At 33.4% G+C, this 21,117-nt stretch overlaps 4 protein-coding genes and 2 long non-coding RNA genes across 6 annotated transcripts; 5 read left to right on the top strand and 1 right to left on the bottom strand.

The window, feature by feature from the left end:
• Window positions 3,253–5,336, bottom strand: LOC109354757 (cell number regulator 1-like). The gene is made up of 4 exons (XM_019597466.1): window positions 5,020–5,336; window positions 4,704–4,775; window positions 4,032–4,244; window positions 3,253–3,448 (listed from the first exon to the last, which is right to left on the bottom strand). The coding sequence occupies exons 1-4, from the start codon at window positions 5,180–5,182 to the stop codon at window positions 3,366–3,368; spliced, it is 531 nt and encodes a 176-aa protein (XP_019453011.1). The 5' UTR covers window positions 5,183–5,336; the 3' UTR covers window positions 3,253–3,365.
• On the top strand, window positions 7,865–9,436 carry LOC109354758 (ubiquitin carboxyl-terminal hydrolase MINDY-1-like). The gene is made up of 5 exons (XM_019597467.1): window positions 7,865–7,969; window positions 8,056–8,162; window positions 8,246–8,333; window positions 8,908–9,015; window positions 9,177–9,436. The coding sequence occupies exons 1-5, from the start codon at window positions 7,919–7,921 to the stop codon at window positions 9,300–9,302; spliced, it is 480 nt and encodes a 159-aa protein (XP_019453012.1). The 5' UTR covers window positions 7,865–7,918; the 3' UTR covers window positions 9,303–9,436.
• Window positions 9,964–10,460, top strand: LOC109354761. The gene is made up of 3 exons (XR_002108595.1): window positions 9,964–10,071; window positions 10,158–10,264; window positions 10,347–10,460. It is a non-coding gene; the product is annotated as an uncharacterized LOC109354761 (long non-coding RNA).
• Window positions 11,151–12,777, top strand: LOC109354759 (sodium/hydrogen exchanger 3-like). The gene is made up of 6 exons (XM_019597468.1): window positions 11,151–11,288; window positions 11,419–11,512; window positions 11,617–11,724; window positions 11,802–11,848; window positions 11,932–12,126; window positions 12,226–12,777. The coding sequence occupies exons 3-6, from the start codon at window positions 11,682–11,684 to the stop codon at window positions 12,340–12,342; spliced, it is 402 nt and encodes a 133-aa protein (XP_019453013.1). The 5' UTR covers window positions 11,151–11,288; window positions 11,419–11,512; window positions 11,617–11,681; the 3' UTR covers window positions 12,343–12,777.
• LOC109354760 lies at window positions 14,856–15,449 on the top strand. The gene is made up of 3 exons (XR_002108594.1): window positions 14,856–14,963; window positions 15,050–15,156; window positions 15,239–15,449. It is a non-coding gene; the product is annotated as an uncharacterized LOC109354760 (long non-coding RNA).
• On the top strand, window positions 16,327–20,273 carry LOC109354755 (sodium/hydrogen exchanger 2-like). Its single transcript, XM_019597464.1, has 12 exons — window positions 16,327–16,404; window positions 16,509–16,616; window positions 16,694–16,740; window positions 16,824–17,018; window positions 17,118–17,164; window positions 18,192–18,258; window positions 18,350–18,450; window positions 18,538–18,639; window positions 18,929–19,067; window positions 19,154–19,216; window positions 19,374–19,457; window positions 19,942–20,273. The coding sequence occupies exons 2-12, from the start codon at window positions 16,574–16,576 to the stop codon at window positions 20,269–20,271; spliced, it is 1,218 nt and encodes a 405-aa protein (XP_019453009.1). The 5' UTR covers window positions 16,327–16,404; window positions 16,509–16,573; the 3' UTR covers window positions 20,272–20,273.

Genomic DNA, 21,117 nt, shown 5'->3' on the forward strand with positions numbered 1-21,117 from the left:
TCTAACGATGCTGACTTCAATAAAAAGAAATTCCTTTTAAATTGAGGAACAATGGGGGCACTTCAACTAGTCATATACTTATGAATAGAGTAAGATAAAAATGAAAGATTGGAAATAGAAAGAGTAATGAAGTACCTTAAGAAAACAATAAACCTTGGATTACATTACTGAAGGTTTCCACCTATCCTAGAAGGATTCAATGATGTTGATTGGAACACTCTTTCATATGATTCCAAAACACCTAATGGCTATATATTTAGCATAGCTGATGGAGCTGTTTCTTGGAAGTCAAAGAAACAGGCTATTTTGGCTCAATCCACTTTGGAAGCTAAGATAATAGCACTAGCAACAGCTAGTGAAGAACCAAGTTAGCTGAGAAGCTTGCATGCAGAGATTCCCATATGAGAAAATTGATACCAACTGTGTTGATCCATTTTGATAGTACCACAACTATTGCAAAGATTGAGAACCACTTTTATAATGGTAAGAAATGAGAAATATGTTGTAAGCTTAGCACCATTAGATAGTCACTCTCTATAGGAGTTGTTAGAGTGGATCATGTACGCACTGAGAATAACATAGTTAATCTATTGATGACAGGACTAGCTAGAGATAAAATCCATAATTCTTCTAAGAGTATGGAATATTTCTCTTATAACGAAGATCACTCATGATGGTAACCCGACTTAACAGACTGGAAAACCTAAGAAATAGGTTCTGTGGGTAATAACAAGTTGTGAAGTGATATGAGAATGAACATGCTATAAAATTATGAGAAGTGTGATTCCTGCAATATGTGTAAGGATGAACATGCTATACTCCAATTTGAATGGAGTACCTATACTACAACAGTGCTCTTGATAGACTCACCTATGTGAATGTGGAAGTGGGGGCCACTTCATATGAAATTTAGGGCCATAAATTTCTAGAGCGTTCATTATACTAGGATAAACGTGCATGTCCTTTAACACATGAGCTTTACATAATACAACTTTGAAAATGTTGTGTATGGTTTGATGCAGGAGATAGAGTTAAAAAATATGAGTTACTCTAGTAAAATATAGATCTTATTCACTATGCAAAGGTTCAAGTCACATGACACATTTGTTTACGTATAATCTTATTGATGCCACATAAATTCTCAGAAATCATTTTTTAATCTCAAGTGGGGATTGTTGGAACTTGCTTCGTTGGAAGCTATTAGTGGGAACTCTTAGGTGTGAAATGTACAAAACTCCCAAGCCCCACATAGAACAATTTTGAAAAAAAAAACAAACTCCCTAGTCCCACATAGGAGAGATGCAGAACTTGAAAAAAATATCATGTTATAATTAGAAGTCTCATTCCTTCATATTTTATTGTCCTAAGTTGAGTACGATTTCACTCAACTTCTTCTTTCTCCCTCATAATATTATGCCTATGTATTTCCAACAAACTTCTTCTGCTTTCTTTTTGTGACACTAAAAATTGGCGCAGGTAGCCAAATTGTGGAAATTTCGAGAACTTACACTAGTAGTCAGATTGTGGGAAAATAGAATTGGCACGGGTAGCCATACTGTGAGATTTCGAGAATTGGCACTAATATCCATATTGTGGGTATTTCGAGAATTGACACTAGTAGCTATATTGTGGTGGGCGTATTTGAGATTGGTTCATATAGTGCAGTAAGAAATTGATAACAGATATTTGGGCAGTTTATCTTAGGGATAGTGTGGTTGATAGTCTGCTTGCACATTTTAGCTAGTGTCAGGAAATGTCTTAAAGAGATCGACCTAGTCGTTATTTAACTAGTAAGTATTGTTCATGCCATTTAGAATTGTTGCAAGTTACGGTAACAATAGATTTCACTATGATGAATGTCAATCTTTACAAAACTCACTGAAGACTATGTCTCGAATTACACTCACCAAAACTCACTAATTTAAAAACACCCCACTTCTAAATTTTCACTCTATGGTGAATTTACAAAAAAAAATGGTAATGAAGAACTTATATCTAATGCTAAGGAATGATACAAATTTGAATTGCTAAAACTCACAATCCTTATATGTCAAACACTCTAAATAATACACAAATGCTCCAGTTTTTTCAATGAGAAAATGTAAGTTTAGAAACTTGGTTCAAAAATACTTTAACAACTTTTCAGAAAATCAGAAAATTGTTAAGTTGTTGCACAAAGTGTATAGAAAGTTGTAGTAATTGTTGTGTGATTAAACGTGTATGAATTTGAATGTCTAGTTCCTTTAAATTGGCTTCCAACCAGCCATCATATCCATTCCAAAAGGTAGGAGGCGATTGAAGTGACATCCATTCATTTTGGGAGAAGTTGTTTCAGTTTGCATATGAAAATGACTCTAACATTATGCAAAAGATACATAGATAAAGATTAATTTTGATTGTTTGATTATGCAAAATTAGAGGGTGAGCTAAGCGCAGCGGTAAGGTTATTGCTTAGTGGTCATTAGATCACGAGTTCAAATGATGGAAACAGTCATTCTATTTGTAGAGATAGAACTGCGTACATTTACCCTCACCATAGCTCACTAAGCAAAAGGCTTATGCACTTGGTCAATTGTTATGCAAAATTCATTGCATTATTGAGTAATTGAGTTGCCATATATTAAAGGAAATAACCTCTCAAATAGATGTTATAAAATAAAAAATGAATTAATAAAGGCGAATATATAGACAAAACCAATTTTTTTTTATAAATTATCAACATCATAGAGATCATTGGGGCTGAGGGGCATCTCCCACCCCCTCTTGTACTAACAGACGTACAATGTTTAGTTTTCTTTTAATTCAATTGCAATATTATTTTCGAAAGGATTTTGCTATAATAAATCTTTCATCGAGTTCTGAAGTGTTTAGACCATCAACAAAGAAAGTTTGTATGTGCTAAATATGCCCCTCGAATTTTAACAAGCCATTTTGTAATTGATCTTATATGAATCAATAGACTCAATCCTCAATGATATTACATTTTTTGTCCCTAGATTGAAATAAAATAGTCGGCAAGTCAAACATTATAGAGTTATTGGTTTCCCGAAGTATGCTTACTCGTCTACGTATAAATCCAAGATCAAATTACTATTTTATTGAGATGTCGGTCTATCATGTCATACAATTATCATGTGATCTTAGAATGAATGTTACTTAATCATTTAATTTCAGCCTGTACATCATAACAATTGGGAGTGAATCCTCTTAGATGCTCTCCGTCGAAAACCATATTTATTTGCTTCCTAGTCTCTAAGTATGTGTATAGAACTTGATGTAGATATATATTTTTTATGAAGAAGTTCATATATTCAACATGATAAATGCAAATAAAATTATATCACCATGGTATATAAATTCTCACATCATTGTTTCATGACTAGTTCAATTGTTGGAGGTGTTAAAGTAATAGAAACTCCATAATTCCGTTGCAGGTCTCCCTGCCACCCTGACAAATATCAAGGTTCCTCATGTTAATATCTCATCCATTTGTCAATAATAATAAAAAAAATTCAATTTTGTAAATACTTGATGTCCTAAAAAGATAATACATTATGGAAAGGTTGTGAGCAAAATTTATATATTTTACTTAAGTTAAGCCTAGTATTGAAAATGAAAAGGGTTGAAATTTAGTCTTTCTCATGTTTATGGCATTCTGTTAGTTAACATAATTGGCTCGTATCCAAGTAGTTGACACTTAAAAGTATCAAGTGAATATGATAAGAATAAGAACACGTTCAACTCCAGCATCTCTTAAAGGTAAATAGAATAGAGTGAATCAAAAATGGCATATGAAAAGTAGAATTTTAAGCATAGTTATATAGTTCCCCCTTCTAATCTAGTACTATATACCACATATTGGATTCCTCATAAAAGAATCTTGGAATAATAATATTAAAACTAAGGAACCTTAAACTAGAACCAGTTTTACATGGCACAGAAGGTAGAACTATGGTTTTAAGATAATCAAACAATGTATAAGAAGCAATTCACATTGGCAGAGAGAGATCAAGGGGAAAAGTGTTGTATACCCATCATCATATCATATCCACGGTTTTGAAGCTCACGATACTCTTGACATAAGGCACAATACTCGCAGCAACAATGAACACAATAATCATTACAAGGGGACTCCTCCAACCTGTACTGATTCCTCAATTTTTGGCGATACAAGCCAGCGTAAATGCATGCATGACAAGTGGTAGCAGCTAAAATCGCATATATAGCAGTACTAGCTATTCTAGCTGCAAATCACAATTTAATTAACACATAATAATATTAAATTCAATAATAATAACATATTGTTTATCTTGTGACATGTAGATCAAGATATAAATTCTGAAAATAATTATTTTCCTGTGAGAATAAAGTTGTACATATACACCCTTCCTAAATAATATTAGGTAGGTAGTGGGCCTCCCTTCTCTGATATTATATACATATCATGCTAGTATCACCAGATATTCTAACTAAGATGATTGATTTTGTTATTTTCAAAATTCTCCGCAGAAGGTAAGTTTAAAATTAATGATATAGAGCTCTAATAATTTTAACATTCTATAATCGAAAATTTACAAAATATGTCTTGATCCGTGTTTGTGCATACGAAATACTCCTACTATGATTGAAATAGTTATATTCATAATTCTCCATTAGAACTTAGAAGCAGGTAAGTTTAACATTAATCGTGATTTTTGTCTTACGCATTGTTCCCTCGTCAATAATCTCGGCTATTTGGCCGAAGGTGACACACGGAAAGCAACAAGTTAAACAACCTGCAACAATAAGAGGTTTTTTTTGTTGTCACCAAACCGAAAGATTATAGCCTTTAAACAAACAGGTTTTGAAAAGTAAAGGAATTCAGTTTGTTTTCCAACAATCATAATTAGATTTTAATCATTGTGTGGTGTTGTGTTGATAGTGTAAAGGTTTTTTCTTTTACTTTGTCAATTAAAAACGAAGAGAGGAAATAAATGAAACATAAGTTATAGGAGGAGATTAAGGTTGAGAATGGCACACAGTTTTTGCGGTCGGAGCAGCAGTCAAATAGGCCAGTTGACCAAGGGACTAATGCTTGAGATGTTGCATATTGGGCACCAGGGGCTATAGGTCGGTTACCATATGGTGCTGGCTGTGCATCAGAATATTCTTCATTAGCATGTGATTTTGGTGATGGATGCATATTCAACTGTGTGTATAGATGATAGATAGAAAGTTTGGAATTTGGATACTGTGTTTGTGTTTTGTGTGGTTTCTAAATATTTTATAGAACCAGAGAATGGAATGTAAGTGTTAGCCGCCACGTAAGGAACTTGAATATGAAGACAAGGTCAACTCTAGGAAAGAATAAAGATCTTTTGTCCTAAACTATATCTCATCTTAGGTTAATGATAGAATCGATTAAAATTTTATTATTATCATTATTTTTATTTCATTATTATTAGTCTAGAATAAAATATAAGACCAGATCTAAGATAAAGATAAGAAGACTTTGTCATTTGCTACTTGTTTTCCATAGGCAAATTTATAAATTTAGTATACTTTGACTATAATATTATCAAAGTAGTGTACATTTTATACTTATTACATGTGTAGTGTACATTTTGATAAATCGGCAACACAATCCACGATTTCAATTTTTTTCCTACACCCATGTAACTCATCAACCGCATACACGTTTTATTATTTAAATGATTTCCATAGAAATTGCAGTAGGCAATTTTGCCTTTTTCATTTTTATTTTTTAGAAACAAAGTCATCAACCCTATAAAGTTTTTGGGGTTTTATTTTTTTTATTCATGTAACTCGTCATCTACATAGGAGTTTTTGGTTTTAAAATTTATAAAACCAAAATCGTTAATCCTGCAGGAGTTTCTTGTTTAAATTTTTTTTAGGACAAATTGTAATGTTATTTTATTGGAACAAAAAAATTACAATATTAAAATTTTAATACATTAAATCCTAGTAAACTTTAATGGCGTCTATGTGATGAAGACTTACATGGAGGTGGTTTTCTCCATCTTGTCGGTTGAACTCTTAATTGTTGTTCACTTCGTTGCGGGATTCTCCCTCTACCACGTGATGAGGATGAGGAGGAGCCACAATTGGCGACACGTGGTAGAGGGAGAATCCCACAACGAAGTGAACAACAATTAAGAGTTCAACCGACAAGAAGGAGAAAACCACCTCCATGTGGGACTTCATCACATAGACGTCATTAAGGTTTACTGGGAATATATTAGAATTTTAATATTGTAATTTTTTTGTTCCAATAAAATAACATTACAATTTTTCCTAAAAAAAATTTAAACAAGAAACTCCTATAGGATTAACGATTTTGGTTCTATAAATGTTAAAACCAAAAACTCCTATGCAGATGATGAGTTACATGTAATGAATAAAAAAAATAAAACCCCAAAAACTCCTATAGGGTTGACGACTTTGTTTCTAAAAATTAAAAAATGAAAAAGGCAAAATCGCCTACTGCATCAACGATTTTTATGGAAATCATTTAAATAATAAAACGTATATGCGGTTGACGAGTTACGTGGGCGTAGGAAAAAAAAATTGAAATCGTGGATTGTGTTGCCGATTTATTAACAAGTACACTACCCATGTAATAAGTATAAAATGTACACAAATTTAGTAATATTATAGTCAAAGTATACTACATCTATACATTTGCCGTTTTCCATATAATATCACCAACATCGATTAATCCAACACTTTACTTGTACAACTCGAAGTATTTAGTTATTATATTTTAGACAATATTGATTTACATAATGATATTTAACTATGAATGAAAAATGTTGACTTAGCCTTATCACTACCAAAAAAAAAGGCAATGCCCACACTTGGGTAACCACGTCTCTCTAAAACGTAGCAAACATTCAAATTCTTTTAATTTGACACTATACTATTCTTTTAATTGAATATCAGGTTTGGGTTATTGGGTTAAAGACTGAGATAAATAACGCGTCTCTCATTTCTTCTTCTACTCTCTATCTCTTTCAAATCTCTACTCACACTCTCTCTCTCTCTCATTTCACTGCTCGCTCTCTCACACGCTTCTTCCCCATCAACGTCTTCTTCTCCATCAACGTCTTCTTCTCTTTGCCACCGTGCAGTTTTGCCATCATCGTGATCTCCGCCTCAACGTTCTCATATCTCGTTGTTCAACAACGATCCTTCATCGTTCAATGTTATCTTCTTCTCAAGATTTATAAATCCTCTCCTTATTTGAATCGGCCTCACTCTATGTTTTCTTCACATCATTCACCATCTTCTTGCTCAATGTGGTTGTCAGTACCAACTCAAATTGAAGCTTATTTGAGGTTCAATTCACTCCAATTTTGGTAAGAAATCCTTAGTTTCTTGATTCATCTACTACATTCATTAATCGTAAATCTCTAATTGTATTTGTTAGTTTTCTATTGATTTCCACAATATATACAAATCCCTAACTTGTGAGTTTTTAAGTCGATTATTTATTTATGGTTTACACAAGGTTCAACGACATTGGATGTCTTCTGAATTTGGAATTGTTGGTAATATATTTGTCATTTAGCATGAAGCATGTCAGGATAATTCTAAATGACATTAACATCATGTGAAAAGAATGTGATATGATAACTATACAGAGATTTTTAATTGTTTATATGTCTTCTTGTATAGAATCCTCTCAAGTTTATGTACATGGTTGCATTGAACTTGTAGAAGAGAAGCTGCAACAATCCTCATAAGTTGTGTCTCTCTATTTTTTATAATGAGATCATATTTGAGATATTAATCATCTTGCTCAGTTTGTGTATATTGTCGGTTGTTGTTTATATATTGCATTGCTGCAGGTAACGTTCTTCTATTGCGAAACAACTTAAATTTGAGTCCACATATTGGTGAAGTTTCTCAGGAGAAAATGCTTTCATTGGTTGCTGAGAGACTACTTGATTCCAATACTAATTTGAATGTAATATTGCACGTTTTTTATTGTTTGTGGCAATCGCTCTTTCATAATGCAAGTAAAGCTCACAATTTATTCTTATTGTCTTGCAGAACAAAAATGTTGGCTATGTTGAAAATCAACAACAGAACATTGCTGTTGCAATCGATTTGCTCCCCAGGCTTGCTACTGGCATTGATGTAAATTTTAAATTTAGGAGGTCAGTTTTTACTATTTATCTAGTAGTTATGTGCATGTATCACCGATGTTGAAGTTATGATAAAAAATGCATATTGATTGCAGAATAGATGATTTTGAGTTCACTCGAGAGTGTGCCATATTTGATCTGCTGGACATCCCTTTATATCATGGATGGATAGTTGATCCTCAGGTGGTATTTTGTTTACCCTCAATCCAAATTAATTAATGTTGCATTATCATATGACTGTAATGATATTATTTTTCTATACTTTGGTTCTAAATACATTCTATTAAGATCATTTCATTTTGTTCTACTCATTAATTGATAATACTTGGTATCATGAGTGTACAATTTTTTTTGGGCTTATATTATTGATTATTTCAGGATATCATTAGGTTATTTAAATTTCTTTTGGCATAAATATTGTAGAACTAACCTCTATCAGGATACTATATGAATTACGGGAACGAAAGTTCTAGAGGATTTTTTCTTGCCAGTTATCAGCCAAGTTCTAATTCTCCCGAAAGAGTCGCTATATGTAAATGCAAGAATTTCCGCTTACTAATTTATTTGTTATCTGGAAAATGTTGCTGACCCCCTCCCACTTCACGCTTCGTGTACTGCATCAATTTGACGAGTGATCATCCTTGAATGATACTAATCAAACTTTTGGCTGTATGTTTTTCTTATATGATGTGTGGTTTATTTCTTATTTTTAGTGTTTTTTTTGAGATATCTGAATCTTCATGTCCACATGAGCCAGGATTATGATACTGCAAATGCAATAGAATCAAAGTCCTATAATACCCTCATGGGAGAGCGTGAGATTTGTGTTTTTTTGCAGAACAATCATTTCAGCACCATGTTTAAGGTTTGGATAAAGCTTCTGAAGATATTATTTTATTTGTTCCTTTGGATTACTGATATGAGCTGCCAACATCACTTTTTTATAAATTGAGAAAAAATTGTTGGCTTTCTCTGTTGCAGGTGTTTTACTTTTCAATCATAAAATTATTTCTCTTTTTTTCACAGTTTGAGGGTGTGCTGTATGTTCTAGCTACAGATCAAGGTTACATAAATCAGCCTGATCTAGTATGGGAAAAATTGAATGAGGTAAACCACTTTCTTTATGGTCTTTTTGCATCCAGGTCATCTTGAAATGTTATTCTTTTTCCATTTTTATTTCAATGCTAGTAGTGGTCGGAATTATTTTTTATTAGTTTATGCAGTTGTGGATATTCTCAAATCATCCTGGCATATACCTAGCCTCTTGGTGTGTGAAAGAAAAAAGAGCAAAGAGTCATCATGTGTTCTATTTGTTCCCAAAATATATCAAATATATAAGTAACTCATGTTTTATTTTGTCCAGTTATGACACGTCTATCAAATGCGTCCATATTAATGCAGATTAGAGTCTAACTCCAAAAATTTCTCTCAGATTGATTACAACCCAACATGCTATACCATTACTTCTATCCTGTGCAGTATCTGTCTCCTCATTGTTCATTATTTCTAAACATGATTCTTCAGAACCTAACCTTATCTCATAATTGAAGAACAGGTTATGGTGTTTTTTCCACAAAAAAATAATAAACTTCATGAAGAGGAAATTATTTGAGCATGCAAAACTCCTGAATCACTCTCCTTTCCCATACTTTATTATTATTATTATGAAAATGCTAGTTCTGAAAGTTTTACGGATTTCAGAGCAACTGACATTTTGGATCTTAAATACATGATCGATGGCATACTGTATTGGTTAGTTTGTGTATATTATCGGTTGTTGTTTATATATTGCATTGATGCAGGTAACGTTCTTCTATTATGAAACAACTTAAATTTGACTCTAGATATTGGTGAAGTTTCTAAGGAGAAATTGCTTTCATTGGTTGTTGAAAGACTACTTGATTCCAATACTAATTTGAATGTAAGATTTGCATGATTTTATTGTTTGTGGCAATCACTCTTTCATAATGTATGCATACCTGACAATTTATTCTTATTGTCTTGCAGAACAAAGATGTTGGCTATGTTGAAAATCAACAACAGAACATCGCTGATGCAATTGGTTTGCTCCCCAGGCTTGCTACTGGCATTGATGTAAATTTAAAATTTAGGAGGTTAGTTTTACTATTTGTCTAGTAGTTATGTGCATGTATCACCGATGTTGAAGTTCTGATAAAAAATGCATATTGATTGCAGAATAGATGATTTCTGTAGCGTGTTTTATTTCACTAATTGAAAGGCTTTTGAGTTGTCTTTGGACGTGATGTGACTTACTCTTATGAATAATAAGGTATGTTACTATACCATATTTGGACAGATGTTTTCATGTTGTTATTGGCATCACTTGTAAATTGTAATCATTGAAGGTTGAGATATTTGTAATTACTTGGAGTTGACAATTTTGAGACATTCTTCTTTTGCAATGAAAATTGTATTTTTCACAAAATATCTTCCTTATAACTATGTTAACGACCAACAGTACTTTTGGGGGAAAAAAAAGGGAAATATGATGTTCAAACATGGACTTTATCTAAAAATATTTTTTGTGCTAGTGATGTTCTTCAAGGCTAGGTTTGTGACAAGATTGAGTTCCTTATTTTTAGGAAGAAATCATGAGAGATATAGAACATATATAATATCTTGTGTTCAAAATCATAGTCTGTGGTTGTTGCATTTTTCGACCGAGGTCTTGATTTTTCCCAAGAAATTCATCACGTGAATAAATAAGTGTTGCAGGAATAGTTTTGTCCCAGCAATGGCTTCCTTCACTGCCTTAGCTAAGAATGTGATAAGTAGGTTGGGGAAGATGTGTAAGATGGCATGACTATCCAAGCTCCATTTAAATTCACATACTTTTGTAAGCTTTTAGGGAGAGAAAAGGCAAATAGGATAAAAGAGATGGTGAGTTATGTAATGTACTGTAGCAACTTTATTAGTCCGGTGTAGAATTGATGGTGGTATTCATGTATGTGTTGCAGATATACTTCCTTACTCTACAGGATACTTTTGGAATCTGCAATTCGTAACTGCGACCAATTTCAAGTTAAAAGTAATGATGTCGAAAGAATTATTGATTGGGAGAATACCTCTCCTAAACAGGTGGGAATTCCATTCAAGCCGGACAGAGTGCTTCTGCAGGTGAGAGCATGAAGATATTGGTGCTTTGGGCTAGGGATTTCTATTGTACATTAGTGATTTTGTTTCTATAAGTTTCTTCTAATATTGGCTTTATTTGTAAAATTCATTGAGCTTTTGATGTAATTCTCAGGATTTTACTGGGGTGCCTGCTGTTGTTGATCCTTCTTGTATGTGGAGATACAATGAACAAGCTTGGTGGTGATTCTAATAAAATTAACCCCTTGGTATGCCACTTGCTCGTGCACATTAATGGATTTAGATTAATATTGATTTTCCTAGTTATTTATGGTTTGGGTTATGTAATGATTTTAAAATTGTTTGCCCTCAGGTACCTGTAGATCTTGTCATTGATCACTCAGTTCAGGTTGATGTGGCAAGATCAGATTATCTAAGATGAGGATGAATATCGGTCCACTGGAAATAGGAGATTATCTAGGTATTATATTTGTCAATCTCAACTATATGACAATTTCCCAATCTGTATGCGACTCACTAATTTGTGAAAATTTTCAGCAATTGGTGTCATATTTGCTGCGACCGACTCTGTGTGCACATTGCAGGTCTGGAATAATACATTTGTTGCATTCTTCCAGCAACTAACATATCAGATTTAATACTGAACTTAAAAATGATGATCATGCAGGTGCTAAATCAGGATGAAACACCTTTATTGTACAGTCTTGTATTTGGGGAAGGTGTGGTGAATGATGCTACGTCAGTGGTGCTTTTCAATGCAATCCAAAGCTTTGACCTTGAGCAAATTGACCTGTCAATTGCCTTGCAATTTCTTGGCAACTTCTTGTATCTGTTCATGACAAGCACATTGCTTGGGGTTTTGGTAACTGTTTCTCTTTCTAATCTATATCACTAGTGAGCATACACATTAATATTGATGTTTCATGCTGCTCTGGTCTAATGTATCTCCACCGTCTTGCAGTCAGGTCTGCTCAGTGCTTACATCATTAAAAAATTGTATATCGGAAGGTATCATCTTGACAGAGTTGTTATCATTTTCATTGTCAGCATTTACTGCGATGGTATTCCGTTGCGTTAATATATGTAGTTTATTTATAGCAAAAGTTGTAGATAATTCTTTGATGCCAAAAAATATATTTCATGTTTTCGCCAATCTATGTTAATCTGATATTCTGATGGGAAGTCTGACTGTTTAAGGATATTGTACGGAACTTACTCTGATTGTTTGAATCTACGTGACTGCTTCATTCCTGCTTGAAGCCTGAATAATAGGATTCATTATCTTATTATTTTAAATGAGGGTTTGTTATCCAGCTGGTTCTAAATGTTTTGTCCATTATTAATGATGTCCTATCACATAGAAGGAAACAAGTTAAATGAAATTCCCTGATGAAGAGATACCATTAAAATGAAATTGCATGGGACCTGTTAGACATAGGTTTTTAGTATAAGCATACCCCATCCTTGAATTCTTGCTTGGTACGAATTGATATATTTTTCAATGGAATCTTAATTTTTTCTTTTTTACTACATATTTTTTATATGATATATTTTCCACTCTTTTAAATTCTTATACCATCTCCTCTTGCATTTGAAGTTAAAATGTTAAATAGGTGTTCATGGTGCAGTTTTTGTACTATTTATATGATATATTTGCCCATCCTTCCAAAGTTCTTAGTACAATTTTAATGGCTAAAATGAAGGGCATTATTTTTTGTATGTTTTTTCTTTGCATAAAAAATAGTTACATATATTATGTTTTCATTAAATTAAACTCTGGATAGCTATTTACATTATAAATTAGTTGTTGTTAATTTTGCTTTAACATGTGTTAAATTTCCGCCCCTTAGTCATTTCTTCTGGTTCCTCCCTATTGCATACATTGCACTGTTGCATTGGAACCTCTTAATAACCTGGCGTTGTCTCTGTCTGTGAATCTGTTGTGTTTTCTTCCATATGAGATTGTATAGACCTGACAAGGGATGATTCGAAACAATTCTTTACTTAGTTTCAACAATTTTTTCCTCTATTTTTCTATACTTTGGTTCTAAATACATTCTATTAAGATCATTTCATTTTGTTCTACTCATTAATTGATAATACTTGGTATCATGAGTGTACAATTTTTTTTGGGCTTATATTATTGATTATTTCAGGATATCATTAGGTTATTTAAATTTCTTTTGGCATAAATATTGTAGAACTAACCTCTATCAGGATACTATATGAATTACGGGAACGAAAGTTCTAGAGGATTTTTTCTTGCCAGTTATCAGCCAAGTTCTAATTCTCCCGAAAGAGTCGCTATATGTAAATGCAAGAATTTCCGCTTACTAATTTATTTGTTATCTGGAAAATGTTGCTGACCCCCTCCCACTTCACGCTTCGTGTACTGCATCAATTTGACGAGTGATCATCCTTGAATGATACTAATCAAACTTTTGGCTGTATGTTTTTCTTATATGATGTGTGGTTTATTTCTTATTTTTAGTGTTTTTTTTGAGATATCTGAATCTTCATGTCCACATGAGCCAGGATTATGATACTGCAAATGCAATAGAATCAAAGTCCTATAATACCCTCATGGGAGAGCGTGAGATTTGTGTTTTTTTGCAGAACAATCATTTCAGCACCATGTTTAAGGTTTGGATAAAGCTTCTGAAGATATTATTTTATTTGTTCCTTTGGATTACTGATATGAGCTGCCAACATCACTTTTTTATAAATTGAGAAAAAATTGTTGGCTTTCTCTGTTGCAGGTGTTTTACTTTTCAATCATAAAATTATTTCTCTTTTTTTCACAGTTTGAGGGTGTGCTGTATGTTCTAGCTACAGATCAAGGTTACATAAATCAGCCTGATCTAGTATGGGAAAAATTGAATGAGGTAAACCACTTTCTTTATGGTCTTTTTGCATCCAGGTCATCTTGAAATGTTATTCTTTTTCCATTTTTATTTCAATGCTAGTAGTGGTCGGAATTATTTTTTATTAGTTTATGCAGTTGTGGATATTCTCAAATCATCCTGGCATATACCTAGCCTCTTGGTGTGTGAAAGAAAAAAGAGCAAAGAGTCATCATGTGTTCTATTTGTTCCCAAAATATATCAAATATATAAGTAACTCATGTTTTATTTTGTCCAGTTATGACACGTCTATCAAATGCGTCCATATTAATGCAGATTAGAGTCTAACTCCAAAAATTTCTCTCAGATTGATTACAACCCAACATGCTATACCATTACTTCTATCCTGTGCAGTATCTGTCTCCTCATTGTTCATTATTTCTAAACATGATTCTTCAGAACCTAACCTTATCTCATAATTGAAGAACAGGTTATGGTGTTTTTTCCACAAAAAAATAATAAACTTCATGAAGAGGAAATTATTTGAGCATGCAAAACTCCTGAATCACTCTCCTTTCCCATACTTTATTATTATTATTATGAAAATGCTAGTTCTGAAAGTTTTACGGATTTCAGAGCAACTGACATTTTGGATCTTAAATACATGATCGATGGCATACTGTATTGGTTAGTTTGTGTATATTATCGGTTGTTGTTTATATATTGCATTGATGCAGGTAACGTTCTTCTATTATGAAACAACTTAAATTTGACTCTAGATATTGGTGAAGTTTCTAAGGAGAAATTGCTTTCATTGGTTGTTGAAAGACTACTTGATTCCAATACTAATTTGAATGTAAGATTTGCATGATTTTATTGTTTGTGGCAATCACTCTTTCATAATGTATGCATACCTGACAATTTATTCTTATTGTCTTGCAGAACAAAGATGTTGGCTATGTTGAAAATCAACAACAGAACATCGCTGATGCAATTGGTTTGCTCCCCAGGCTTGCTACTGGCATTGATGTAAATTTAAAATTTAGGAGGTTAGTTTTACTATTTGTCTAGTAGTTATGTGCATGTATCACCGATGTTGAAGTTCTGATAAAAAATGCATATTGATTGCAGAATAGATGATTTCTGTAGCGTGTTTTATTTCACTAATTGAAAGGCTTTTGAGTTGTCTTTGGACGTGATGTGACTTACTCTTATGAATAATAAGGTATGTTACTATACCATATTTGGACAGATGTTTTCATGTTGTTATTGGCATCACTTGTAAATTGTAATCATTGAAGGTTGAGATATTTGTAATTACTTGGAGTTGACAATTTTGAGACATTCTTCTTTTGCAATGAAAATTGTATTTTTCACAAAATATCTTCCTTATAACTATGTTAACGACCAACAGTACTTTTGGGGGAAAAAAAAGGGAAATATGATGTTCAAACATGGACTTTATCTAAAAATATTTTTTGTGCTAGTGATGTTCTTCAAGGCTAGGTTTGTGACAAGATTGAGTTCCTTATTTTTAGGAAGAAATCATGAGAGATATAGAACATATATAATATCTTGTGTTCAAAATCATAGTCTGTGGTTGTTGCATTTTTCGACCGAGGTCTTGATTTTTCCCAAGAAATTCATCACGTGAATAAATAAGTGTTGCAGGAATAGTTTTGTCCCAGCAATGGCTTCCTTCACTGCCTTAGCTAAGAATGTGATAAGTAGGTTGGGGAAGATGTGTAAGATGGCATGACTATCCAAGCTCCATTTAAATTCACATACTTTTGTAAGCTTTTAGGGAGAGAAAAGGCAAATAGGATAAAAGAGATGGTGAGTTATGTAATGTACTGTAGCAACTTTATTAGTCCGGTGTAGAATTGATGGTGGTATTCATGTATGTGTTGCAGATATACTTCCTTACTCTACAGGATACTTTTGGAATCTGCAATTCGTAACTGCGACCAATTTCAAGTTAAAAGTAATGATGTCGAAAGAATTATTGATTGGGAGAATACCTCTCCTAAACAGGTGGGAATTCCATTCAAGCCGGACAGAGTGCTTCTGCAGGTGAGAGCATGAAGATATTGGTGCTTTGGGCTAGGGATTTCTATTGTACATTAGTGATTTTGTTTCTATAAGTTTCTTCTAATATTGGCTTTATTTGTAAAATTCATTGAGCTTTTGATGTAATTCTCAGGATTTTACTGGGGTGCCTGCTGTTGTTGATCCTTCTTGTATGTGGAGATACAATGAACAAGCTTGGTGGTGATTCTAATAAAATTAACCCCTTGGTATGCCACTTGCTCGTGCACATTAATGGATTTAGATTAATATTGATTTTCCTAGTTATTTATGGTTTGGGTTATGTAATGATTTTAAAATTGTTTGCCCTCAGGTACCTGTAGATCTTGTCATTGATCACTCAGTTCAGGTTGATGTGGCAAGATCAGATTATCTAAGATGAGGATGAATATCGGTCCACTGGAAATAGGAGATTATCTAGGTATTATATTTGTCAATCTCAACTATATGACAATTTCCCAATCTGTATGCGACTCACTAATTTGTGAAAATTTTCAGCAATTGGTGTCATATTTGCTGCGACCGACTCTGTGTGCACATTGCAGGTCTGGAATAATACATTTGTTGCATTCTTCCAGCAACTAACATATCAGATTTAATACTGAACTTAAAAATGATGATCATGCAGGTGCTAAATCAGGATGAAACACCTTTATTGTACAGTCTTGTATTTGGGGAAGGTGTGGTGAATGATGCTACGTCAGTGGTGCTTTTCAATGCAATCCAAAGCTTTGACCTTGAGCAAATTGACCTGTCAATTGCCTTGCAATTTCTTGGCAACTTCTTGTATCTGTTCATGACAAGCACATTGCTTGGGGTTTTGGTAACTGTTTCTCTTTCTAATCTATATCACTAGTGAGCATACACATTAATATTGATGTTTCATGCTGCTCTGGTCTAATGTATCTCCACCGTCTTGCAGTCAGGTCTGCTCAGTGCTTACATCATTAAAAAATTGTATATCGGAAGGTATCATCTTGACAGAGTTGTTATCATTTTCATTGTCAGCATTTACTGCGATGGTATTCCGTTGCGTTAATATATGTAGTTTATTTATAGCAAAAGTTGTAGATAATTCTTTGATGCCAAAAAATATATTTCATGTTTTCGCCAATCTATGTTAATCTGATATTCTGATGGGAAGTCTGACTGTTTAAGGATATTGTACGGAACTTACTCTGATTGTTTGAATCTACGTGACTGCTTCATTCCTGCTTGAAGCCTGAATAATAGGATTCATTATCTTATTATTTTAAATGAGGGTTTGTTATCCAGCTGGTTCTAAATGTTTTGTCCATTATTAATGATGTCCTATCACATAGAAGGAAACAAGTTAAATGAAATTCCCTGATGAAGAGATACCATTAAAATGAAATTGCATGGGACCTGTTAGACATAGGTTTTTAGTATAAGCATACCCCATCCTTGAATTCTTGCTTGGTACGAATTGATATATTTTTCAATGGAATCTTAATTTTTTCTTTTTTACTACATATTTTTTATATGATATATTTTCCACTCTTTTAAATTCTTATACCATCTCCTCTTGCATTTGAAGTTAAAATGTTAAATAGGTGTTCATGGTGCAGTTTTTGTACTATTTATATGATATATTTGCCCATCCTTCCAAAGTTCTTAGTACAATTTTAATGGCTAAAATGAAGGGCATTATTTTTTGTATGTTTTTTCTTTGCATAAAAAATAGTTACATATATTATGTTTTCATTAAATTAAACTCTGGATAGCTATTTACATTATAAATTAGTTGTTGTTAATTTTGCTTTAACATGTGTTAAATTTCCGCCCCTTAGTCATTTCTTCTGGTTCCTCCCTATTGCATACATTGCACTGTTGCATTGGAACCTCTTAATAACCTGGCGTTGTCTCTGTCTGTGAATCTGTTGTGTTTTCTTCCATATGAGATTGTATAGACCTGACAAGGGATGATTCGAAACAATTCTTTACTTAGTTTCAACAATTTTTTCCTCAATTCCAGGCACTCTACAGATCGAGAGGTTGCTCTTATGATGCTAATGGCATACCTCTCCTACATGCTCGCTGAGGTAAATTTTAAAGGCGTTTAGTAATGTTTTCTGGAGGCTGTCAACATTTGTCATTAATACAATACTGATGATGTATCTAAATCTTCTGCAGTTATGCTATCTGAGTGGCATTTTAACTGTATTCTTTTGTGGGATTGTTATGTCTCATTATACTTGGCATAATGTGACAGAGAGCTCAAGAATCACCACAAAGTATGTCTTCTAAACGGATTTCCACATGCTATGTACAATGTCCAATTCTCTACATATATCTCTAAATATATATTTTTGGACTCACAGGCATGCTTTTGCAACCTTGTCGTTTGTTGCTGAGATCTTTATCTTCCTTTATGTTGGTATGGATGCCATGGACATTGAAAAGTGGAGGTTTGTCAGTGATAGGTAAGTCCTTTCTTCTGTCACTTCTCTGAGAGACTAGTGAATAGTCGTTGAGACCCTAACTTATTTGTACTGGTAAGAATTGTTCAATGTCATACTTCTCATTTTGTGATATAGCTTTCTACGGAAGCAGTACCTATATTACTTGATGTGACTAGAGGTCTTCGGTATTTGTTGTTTTGTCATTTGTCCTTTTCATTTTGGAAAGTTTATCCTTCATTCCTCAGTCTTTGCACTTAACTTTATTATAATAGAAAAACAATTCATGTGCCACACTTGGTTTCTTATGCAGCCCTGGAACATCGGTAGCAGTGAGTTCAGTATTGTTGGGTCTATTACTTGTTGGAAGAGCAGCTTTTGTTTTTCCGTTATCCTTCTTATCCAACTTATTTAAAAAGTCACAAAGTGAGAAGCTCTCCTTCAGACAGCAGGTATGGTTAAGTTACGGTTAATGTGTCTCCTTTTTCTGGGTTTCTTATGCTACTACCTAGTTATGCTGACAAGTTTCTCATTGTAGGTTATCATCTGGTGGGCTGGTCTTATGCGAGGTGCTGTTTCAATTGCACTTGCTTATAATCAGGTATGAGCAACTCTGCCGATTAGGAGTTCTGGTTTTTGCAAAATTAAATGACTGGCTTCTGATTCAGCCAAAGCAAAAGAATAGAATTAGTGGTCAATGAAGGTAGGATCTTAAAGTTGATTTGTTATATACTGACATACCGACTTATAAAATGCAGTTCACGATGTTGGGGCATACACAACTGCGAACCAATGCAATCATGATTACTAGCACAATTACTGTTGTGCTTGTCAGCACAGTGGTAAGACATTTATCTAGTTTCTTACTCCATTAGACAGTGCTCATTGATTTCTTTTCGTTACAGAGGTTATCTTGTCATTGCTTCATAACTAATGTTTACTGTCTATGAACATAATGTTTTTTGCACTTTGGGGTGTTTAGAGTAGCTTCTAGTATTCTGTTTATGAGTCCAACTTCTGAAAACTAATCAAAATAGCTTATGAATTTCCTATTAGCTCTTTTCTTTTGCTTATTTTCAATAAACACTTTTTAGCCTATTTCACAAAAGCTTAATGAATGATTGCTTAATTAAGATGTATACCCAGTTGTTCCCTTAATGTGCTAAAATATAAGTTCATACCCAAGAAAGAATATCCCACTTAGCCCTGTTTAATTACTTCCACCTCAACTCTGACTAATAATTTTTCATATTTTCTACAAACCAGATGTGATATGAACATTCTTTTTAGACATTGTACTTACACAACTTTATTACGAAATCTCAGGTGTTTGGTTTGATGACTAAGCCACTGATAAGGCTTTTGCTGCCTCGTGGCCCTCCCACAAACAGTATGATAAGCACAGATCCTCCTACTCCAAAATCAGTCACTATCCCACTTCTAGGAAGTGCTCAAGAGTCTGAAGCTGATATTGGTGGTCATGAAATTCATCGTCCTGGCAGCCTCCGCGCCTTACTATCCACTCCAACACACACTGTTCACCGATTATGGCGCAAGTTTGATAATGCATTCATGCGTCCCGTTTTCGGTGGCAGAGGTTTTGTTCCTGTTGAGCCCGGCTCACCATCTGAACGCAATGGTCATCAATGGCGTTGAGAGAGGAAAGCCAAGTATGTATAACGAACTGTAAACTACGTATATGTATAATGTACTGTACACTACGTGCATTCTTTGGAGCCTTTTGGGTACTGAGAACTGAGAAGGCTTTGTGTACCAGAAGTCATCTCCATCTATCTCCACGTCTCTTGTGAAACTATATTTTATTATTAGATTCTTTGATATATTATCATAAGAATCATGCTATTTTAACAATAAGTTTTGGATATTCAATATTGTATTTAGACTTTGTCTTCCTTTTATGCACGCATTATAGAAAATAATATCAAAAAATCAAATAGACACCAATGATCCTGTTTTTATGTTCAAGAATTATTTTCCCTTTTATAAGTTTCTGTGCAGCTTGTGTGCTACCCTATTGAGCCAATAATGAATTTTCAGTGCACCACCAAATTACCAAATTTGCAAACTTTATTTTGATTAATCTTCAATAATCCTCCCATAGGTTTTGCTACCACTGTATTTTATATTAGCCTCTATCTTTTTAAACGTAATGGGATAAATATTTCTTGATTGATTGATGCAGATAACTGAAGCTTGCAATGTTTTACCTATTATTAAAACTAATATTTGTTTCTGACCTAATCAGTGCCTCTCTGAATCATAACTATTATTCACAAATTGAATTAACCATATTGGTAGTCCAGTACTCGGATATGGTTTTGTCAAGATTGGGATTGAACCCATGCACTTTCGAACTGGTAGCTGAAGTTCGCACCTCATATGAGACAAATGATAAAATAATAAGATATTGTTTTTTTTTTGTCAAATAATTTTCTATATTTTTGTGGAAAGTAACATAATAATTGTTGTCTACTCACTTGT

Source organism: Lupinus angustifolius, chromosome LG08, assembly GCF_001865875.1.
Source record: "Lupinus angustifolius cultivar Tanjil chromosome LG08, LupAngTanjil_v1.0, whole genome shotgun sequence".
In the NCBI taxonomy this organism is placed as follows: Eukaryota; Viridiplantae; Streptophyta; class Magnoliopsida; order Fabales; family Fabaceae; genus Lupinus; species Lupinus angustifolius.

Bases quoted from the DNA above. Each gene is read 5' to 3' on its own strand.
- LOC109354759 (XM_019597468.1), top strand. From the start codon at position 11,682: ATGAGGATGAATATCGGTCCACTGGAAATAGGAGATTATCTAG. The intron at 11,725-11,801 runs GTATTATATTTG...GAAAATTTTCAG, and splicing joins GGAAATAGGAGATTATCTAG to CAATTGGTGTCATATTTGCT. The intron at 12,127-12,225 runs GTAACTGTTTCT...ACCGTCTTGCAG, and splicing joins GCACATTGCTTGGGGTTTTG to TCAGGTCTGCTCAGTGCTTA.
- LOC109354758 (XM_019597467.1), top strand. From the start codon at position 7,919: ATGCTTTCATTGGTTGCTGAGAGACTACTTGATTCCAATACTAATTTG. The intron at 8,163-8,245 runs GTCAGTTTTTAC...TATTGATTGCAG, and splicing joins GTAAATTTTAAATTTAGGAG to AATAGATGATTTTGAGTTCA. The intron at 8,334-8,907 runs GTGGTATTTTGT...CACATGAGCCAG, and splicing joins GATGGATAGTTGATCCTCAG to GATTATGATACTGCAAATGC.
- LOC109354755 (XM_019597464.1), top strand. From the start codon at position 16,574: ATGAGGATGAATATCGGTCCACTGGAAATAGGAGATTATCTAG. The intron at 19,217-19,373 runs GTATGAGCAACT...TATAAAATGCAG, and splicing joins TTGCACTTGCTTATAATCAG to TTCACGATGTTGGGGCATAC. The intron at 19,458-19,941 runs GTAAGACATTTA...ACGAAATCTCAG, and splicing joins TTGTGCTTGTCAGCACAGTG to GTGTTTGGTTTGATGACTAA.
- LOC109354757 (XM_019597466.1), bottom strand. From the start codon at position 5,182: ATGCATCCATCACCAAAATCACATGCTAATGAAGAATATTCTGATGCA. The intron at 4,776-5,019 runs GTGTGCCATTCT...TTATTGTTGCAG, and splicing joins CTGCTCCGACCGCAAAAACT to GTTGTTTAACTTGTTGCTTT. The intron at 4,245-4,703 runs GTAAGACAAAAA...TGTGATTTGCAG, and splicing joins TATTGACGAGGGAACAATGC to CTAGAATAGCTAGTACTGCT.